This window comes from Bos taurus, chromosome 9 (genome assembly GCF_002263795.3).
Source record: "Bos taurus isolate L1 Dominette 01449 registration number 42190680 breed Hereford chromosome 9, ARS-UCD2.0, whole genome shotgun sequence".
Lineage (NCBI taxonomy): Eukaryota > Metazoa > Chordata > Mammalia > Artiodactyla > Bovidae > Bos > Bos taurus.
In genome coordinates this window covers 23,082,387-23,089,370 of record NC_037336.1, presented here as the reverse complement: position 1 = coordinate 23,089,370, position 6,984 = coordinate 23,082,387, and the positions used below count along the sequence as shown (strand labels likewise).

The following is a 6,984-nucleotide window of genomic DNA, read 5'->3' as shown; positions in this document are numbered from 1 at the left end:
CTGTGATGTCTTTTCCATCGATGTTACCTCCCCACGATGTCATTTTGCAGTCCTGGTAGTCACCACTGGTGATACAACTGAGCAGGGTGGAGAAGACTTAATACAAATCCAACCAGTGTTTTTCATAGCAGAGTCTTCAAAGCAGGTCTTATATACTTACCTCTTGAGTTAACATCAGCGGGAACTCAGAAGGGTGACTGTGGAGGCTGTGGACCTCTACTCTGTACTGAGGTGGAGATGCCTGTGCTACATTGACTTACAAGGATGCATGGGCCAAGCCTCAGTTTTCTTTACTCCTCTTAGTGAAGGTAAGTGGGAGAAACTGGCTGTAAGACATTACCAAGCCTCTGACAGAGAAGTGACACCATTTTTATACTAGAATGTGGTTAATAAGTCAAAGCAGAAGAGTCTCCAACCCATCTAAATTAAACAAAGCCTGAAATGAATAGAAAAAATGTACAGTGTGTATTTGGCAGATTTAAGACAACTCAGGACAATAAAACAATGGACGATAGTGGACTATTTACGTATATATAGATCTCTCTTAGGCACCATAATCAACATGAGCCCACAGTTATTTAAACTTGATTCAGGCCACAGTCAGACATTTGTTCTTATTTACAAATATTTAAATTAAATACAACCTGAAACATGTTTTGTTACATACAAAAAAAAAAACCAAAAACTATACAACTCAGGAGCAAATGTTTTAAATAATTACGTTTAAACTAAATGGAACCACTTGTGGTGCTCAAGTTTTTACCACCCCTTCCAGAAAATCTTTTTCTACCATCTCTTCTATTTTTTGCCTAGCTTTGCTGGAAAATGGTTTGTGGTTTTCCAGCTTCAAGTCCTTGTTGGGGAAGGCGGTGGAGTAGAGGACGGGGCTCCCTGAGTGTCCTGCGCACCGGCTGGTGACTTTGCTGTTGAAGACCTGGCTGAGCACGTTGAAGAACGGCAGCAGCTGCTCCAGGCTGCGCACGGTGCAGGCGGTGAGCAGCAAGTGCCCCGGCTCCCAGCCCAGCGCTCTCCCTGAGTTGTCCTCCTCCGGAGTTTTCTGCAGAAAACAGAGAGGCAGCTGTTAGCAACAGAAGGCCTCAGTCTGTGAGAAAACTTAAACAGAGTTAAGAAATGAATACAAATGATGACATTAAGTCTCCATTCCAGACTTGCTAAAACACTTGCTTCTAACTGAGGCCTTCTGGTGCCAATTATTAACTGTACACTGTAGGAAGAGTTTCCATCTAGAATGCACAAGCAAGCTTAGTTATTAGCGGAATTGGTTTTGGATATGGACAAATACTAAAGTTCATCTTGTGCTTTGCATATACTCAAAAAGCTCCCAGATTTCTGGACTCCCACTAATGTATCCGAGGACTAGGTCATAAAATGACCACAGAAGAAGAGACAGAAGGTCTTATACATGTCACTGTTAATACATCAATCAATTACATTGTGGCCAGAAGGCTTAAACCTGCCACGGGACAGTAGCAGAGCCCAGTGAGTAATCACACCACACAGGGAGAGGAGAGGCCCGCCAAGGGGAGACCTGCTGTGTGCTTCTAGCTTGCACACCACATGGGGAAGGAAAGCTGGGCCTGGAGGCAAAGTTAGTCCAGGGTTGGTATCCTGCTCTGCCTTGTCCTTACTGTGGGCAAGATAAAACCTATAAAACGGGGCAGCAGAGAAGTAAAATGAGAATGTATGTGAAGACTGTCCACCAAGTACAAACAGTAATTTACAGACTTAAGCAGCTAATTTGAGAAGCCACCTAAATTATACAAATACAGTTGTAGACATTAGTCTATCTACACAATGTTCTGAGAGATCTGAAGATGTCTGAAGTGGGGCAGAATCATAGATAGGAAAACATACTGAGTAAAGATAATGAAAACAACAGGTAGAAAAAAAATATCAAGCAGGACTTAGGAAGCAGAATTATAGTCGGTCGTATTTGTTAACAAATGGGGTTTGCCTTCTAAGATGTTGCTGAGAAACTTTGATTGTTTACTTAGTATTTTAATATCACTAGTTTTCCTAGTGGAGAAGCAGATGCAAAATCCAGCTTATTTTCTTGTGTGCTTAAAATCCTGTTTGAATCTATTTTCCCTTCTTAGAAGTCTCTAGGAACAAATAAGAAAAGATCATTTTGTTCTTTATCTATGGCCAAATTAAAAAAAAAGCAGCAGCTATCAGTTTATTTCTTAGTACAAAATCACTTTCCTTTCCTCTCACCTAGTAATGCTGGCTTTAATGACAGTCCCGGGACTGGCAGCTACACCACTTTTACTGCCCTAAGTCCAAGTGTGATTCAATAGCCAGAGATGAACTGAGTCTGAAGGGAAACAAGTGATATGCTTGAACCATCTACACAGCCGATTTCCAAACCTTTTGATTATATTCCTGTCAAGAGGTACTTTTAATAGAAGGACTTTTTTACTAAAAAGCTCTTGATCAAGAAGAGTGCACTTGTTTTAGTGCTTCTGTTCTTAATCAGAACTAAATCACTGCCTCAGTAATAAAATTTAAAAAGTCAAACATGTTTCCATGTGAACGACTTCTTTCACTTCGACAGTCTACACTGGAAAGACTTCCTTTCTGTTTTACCTCTCTCGTACTGCTGAAATCCAGACCTGGGTTTGTGTCTCAAGATTTGGTCCAGATGTGGCAACTTTTGCTGCCATATCACAAGCATCAAAAAGCCACCCTCACCTGATGACTGGCCATCTCCAATCCCTCCAAAATCACTGTCTTAAAGTCCTCCTCCTTGTCCTGTGGAAGGAAAGATTAGAACTCATAGCCTTTGCTCAGTGAAAAGTGGACTTGGCCATGAAGACCTTGTTTTAAGGTGTTTTGGATGAGAAAATGCTTTCCAATAAAACATTTATTTTTATTTTGTGGGAGGAGTTCTATAAAAACTCATTACTATGAGATGCAGGGATGACAATGTACCTATAACCACACAGCTTCTGGATTTGTTGTCATGACTATTTTTTCAGACCCTGCAATATCAAAATGAAAGTACCCAAATGTGCTCCTAAACTCTGGATTCAACTTTCACCTTCATCTCTGTTCTGTTACTTATTAGTCCCTAAAGAAACAACTTGATTTTAAGTCAAGTTCTGCACTGTCCCCCATTCCATCTCTGTAGTCTGTGGAATGCGGTTTAAGAGCTGCTGCCTGAAAAGGGGACGCCAGAAGACTGGAAAATTTCTGAGCACTCAAAGCACGTATTACAAACTAGTACTCAAAATAACAACCCAGACTGTCCCCAAATTGTACAATTTCGTTTTGAAATTTTCTGAAGGCAAAGAAAAGACAAAACATTCATAACAAAGGCCTACTGATGAGAGTAAGAAACTCACTATTTTCTTGGGTAAAGATCTGTAATTTATTAGCCTGATGCATAGTGGAAGTTGTACATAAGATATGCTATATCTTACAAATGTTACCTGCTTATACTTAACAAAAATAAATTGAAAAGAATGCAATACCTTTGCCTTTTTCCGAAGAAGTTTTGCTAGTCGTACTACGTAAGGTTTAAATTCTCGTTGATGTATGCCCTGCCTTCTGACTTCCAAACCAGAATCATCTGAGACTTCTGGAATGAAGGCCCATCGGTACCTATGTATAGAAGAATGGTATCAGCATCAGTAGGATACACGCTGTGCCTCTAAGACAAGTCCACTTAAATACAGTAGACACATCGCGACTGCACCACTTACACAGATTCATGTTCAGCTGTGCCGCCCGCAGCCCTGTCACCTTGAGCTTGTTTCTTAACCTAAGCCTTCGTCAGTGAGTAAAGACACTGTCAACTACCCCACAGAGTTGAAGTGAGTAAATGAACATTTGTAATGAACACATGAAAACTGGAAAATACTCAACACCGTTTTTTTCATGAGCACAACCAAGTAACATGTTTCGTTCCTAGGTAAAAATCTCTATCACATACTTGGCCAGATGTTCCTACCTATTACATAGTAAGGTGGGCAAAGGACTGAAAGGATTTAAGAAAGATCTGAGTAGGACTTCTGAGTACACTTCCATTCTATTTTTGTGTTTAAAATTTCATCTTTAATAAGTAAAATTAGTATCTATGAAAACAATTCAAACAGTATAAAAGGTTGTACAAAAGAAAGGTAGTCTCCCCTCACCACAGGTTCCACCAGTACTGCCAGTTTATATCCATCCGGAGTTTATGCATAAAAAAGCATGAATTCACACAAGCAACCCCCATCTCTTTCAATACATAAAAATGACTGCTGTTTATTTTAATTACATATCTTGGAGAAAGATCATATAAAATGCCATCCTTTTTATAAGCTACATAGTCCTCTAGTGTTGGAAGGTACTGACTTAACCAGTTTCCTACACTGTCCAATTTTTTGCTATTACAAATACTGCCATAATGGATACCCTTATGAATTGCTGAATTTTGTGCATGTCTCTGAGAGGACAGTGGTTGGATAAATCATAGGATATAGCAGAATTATTGGCCTAAGGAAAATATGTATTCTGAATTTTGGTAAATATAAACCTCTTTGGAGAAAAATTAGACAATATCAATGTATACTTCCAACACTAGTAAGAATGTTTCTACTTAAGGGTAAAAGGAGATACACTTTTAGATCTTTACCATTCTGATAGTTACTAATAACTGTAATTTGAATTTCTCTTATGAGTAAGCCTGAGCATCTTTTTAAACATTTGAAAAAATCATGAGTAAAAAGATATTACTCTTTCAAAAATTATGAAATTCTCCATGTTATCTTTTACCACCTTATAGATTTTAAGGGAAAAAAAAAAGACATAGTAGTTAAAAAAAAAACCACATAGTTGATATTACATTTTTGATCCCTTTTCTGTATCTTGACAAGAGGGTAAGCTCGTTATGGTTCTCACCATGGAAGCTAAAAAGGAAAGGTGCGTGAAGACTATAGTTTTACTACCTCTGTGAACATAAGCTTCCTAGTTAATTTTGGACAGTTTCCTACAATTCTGCTTAGTATCCTTTTCTAAATTTCTTCAGGAGTAATATTTTACCAGACATCCAACCAATGAAATTCATTAAGAAGTGAATATATATGGTTTCAAATGGGGGGAAAAAGGAATGGGAATTGATGTAAAAAAAATTTCTAGTTCTTACCATTACATTTAATTAAAAGTAAGCTTGTGCAACAGCAGTTTTTAGAGAAAAAAGGTTCTGGTATCTTACTCTTTATCCTATTAATATTTCATTGCACCCTATTAATAGCCAATATTCTTGAATATATTGGATAGAATAATACAATTTATAAATGTATAATTTAATGTGGATAAATTCTCCAATTATCTTAGCCACGTATTAATGAAACAATCTTATAGTGCTTGCATATTACTTTAACAAATATGAAAAAAAGTGAAAGTGATAGCTGCTCAGTTGTGTCCGACTCTTTGCAACCCCATGGACTACAGCCCACCAGGCTCCTCTGTCCATGGAATTCTCCAGGCAAGGATACTGGAGTGGGTAGCCATTCCCTTTTCCAGGGGATCTTCCTGACCCAGGGATTGAACCTGGGTCTCCTGCATTGCAGGCAGTTTCTTTACTGGCTGAGCCGCCAGGGAAGCTCAAATATGAAAAACCATAATTAAATATTTTGAGCACTTATGAACAAGGCATTTCATGAGAATTTAGTTATATTAATTTCTCCCTCTTCCCCTCTGCCATCTCTAGTTCAGTTCACTATCATCTGAAAGAAAAGGTGGTAAAGAAGCTGCCTGCCAATGCAGGAAACACGGGTTCAGTCCCTGGGTTGGGAAGATCCCCTGGAGTAGGAAATGGCAACCCATTCCAGTATTCTCATCTAGAAAATCCCATGGACAGAGAAGCCTGGCCGGCTACAGTTCATGCGGTCATAAAAGAGTTGGATATGACTTAGCTACTACGCCGCCACCACCACCAGCTCCTGCACTGGGCCTGAAGCTGGTGAGTCAGGTGTCCCACTGCCTCACATCTGCTGGCTACTCAGTCTACTGACTGAATGGTCTCTTGGTCATAATAGATCCATGACAACCATTTCCAATACCTCCCAATAACAGTGTTGCCCCACCATCCTGCCAAAAATTATAAATACTTTGACTTACACAAAAAGTTCTATCTTAGATGTCACTGACCAAAGCAAATGCATTTCCAAAATGTCTACTTAATATCCTTATTTTACTTACATCTGAAATTGAGGAAGATTTTCGGAGGGCAACGCCAGAGCCAAATCCAAAAATTTGCAAGCAGAGAGATAGAGGTTTAACCACCGCTGGCTGTTGTATGAAGTAGAAAAGCCATTACCTCCTGTGTAGGTTGTCTCCAGACCAGCCACAGAGGGGCCTGAAGTCCTGTGGGCAGGGACAGTGCTGTCAGCAGTTGTACCCTCTGACAAGTAATTCCCAAAAAATCTCAAAATGCCAGCTAATATTTTTCATAATCAGTCTGGTAAATGTACCAGTAGTTGCTAAGCAAGGTCATGACTAAATTATACTGTTCTCAAATCAAAAATTCATTTCTGTTCACTTAAATATTAAGAATATAAAAATAGCAGAGAATAACTGTACTCAAGAAGGATAAAAATATAAGCTGTGAAACTAACAGACCTCCCTGCTACTCAGTGCCCTTCTGTAAAGATAGTGAGAGGGAAAATTCCTCTCATAATCCCCATGGTTATTAGTACAGGGGACACTTAGAAACCTAGCACTGAAGAGTAGCAAACAAATTCAAGACACAGTGTCAAAGGAACTTTTCAATTTGTAAACTGATTTGTACAAAAATTCCTAAATAAAAATAAATTCTGTTTAGTCATATATTAATAAACTGCTTCACTAAAAAGAAGAAAATTCTAGTACATTAAACTGAGATCCTTCTGGAAGATATGGACATCTGAATACCTTAGTTACAGGTTACCTGCCGTAATAGGTTTTGCTGCATGTTTCAGGGAAAAGAGATGACCTGCT

The 6,984-nt window shown here is 38.9% G+C and overlaps 1 protein-coding gene across 4 annotated transcripts in view; it reads right to left on the bottom strand.

Moving 5' to 3' along the window:
- Positions 1-442: 442 nt before the first annotated feature.
- DOP1A (DOP1 leucine zipper like protein A) overlaps positions 443-6,984 on the bottom strand; it is a 125,107-nt gene continuing 118,565 nt past the window's right edge. For 2 of the 4 annotated variants that reach the window (XM_059890074.1, XM_005210704.5), the window contains 4 exons: positions 6,208-6,372; positions 3,495-3,624; positions 2,713-2,772; positions 443-1,057 (listed from right to left, as the gene is read on the bottom strand). In XM_059890074.1, coding sequence (XP_059746057.1) covers positions 752-1,057; positions 2,713-2,772; positions 3,495-3,624; positions 6,208-6,372 — 661 coding nt within the window. In that variant the 3' untranslated portion in view covers positions 443-751. The remainder of the gene's footprint in view (positions 1,058-2,712; positions 2,773-3,494; positions 3,625-6,207; positions 6,373-6,984) is intronic. The other 2 variants (XM_059890075.1, XM_024996933.1) reach the window with 1 other exon arrangement.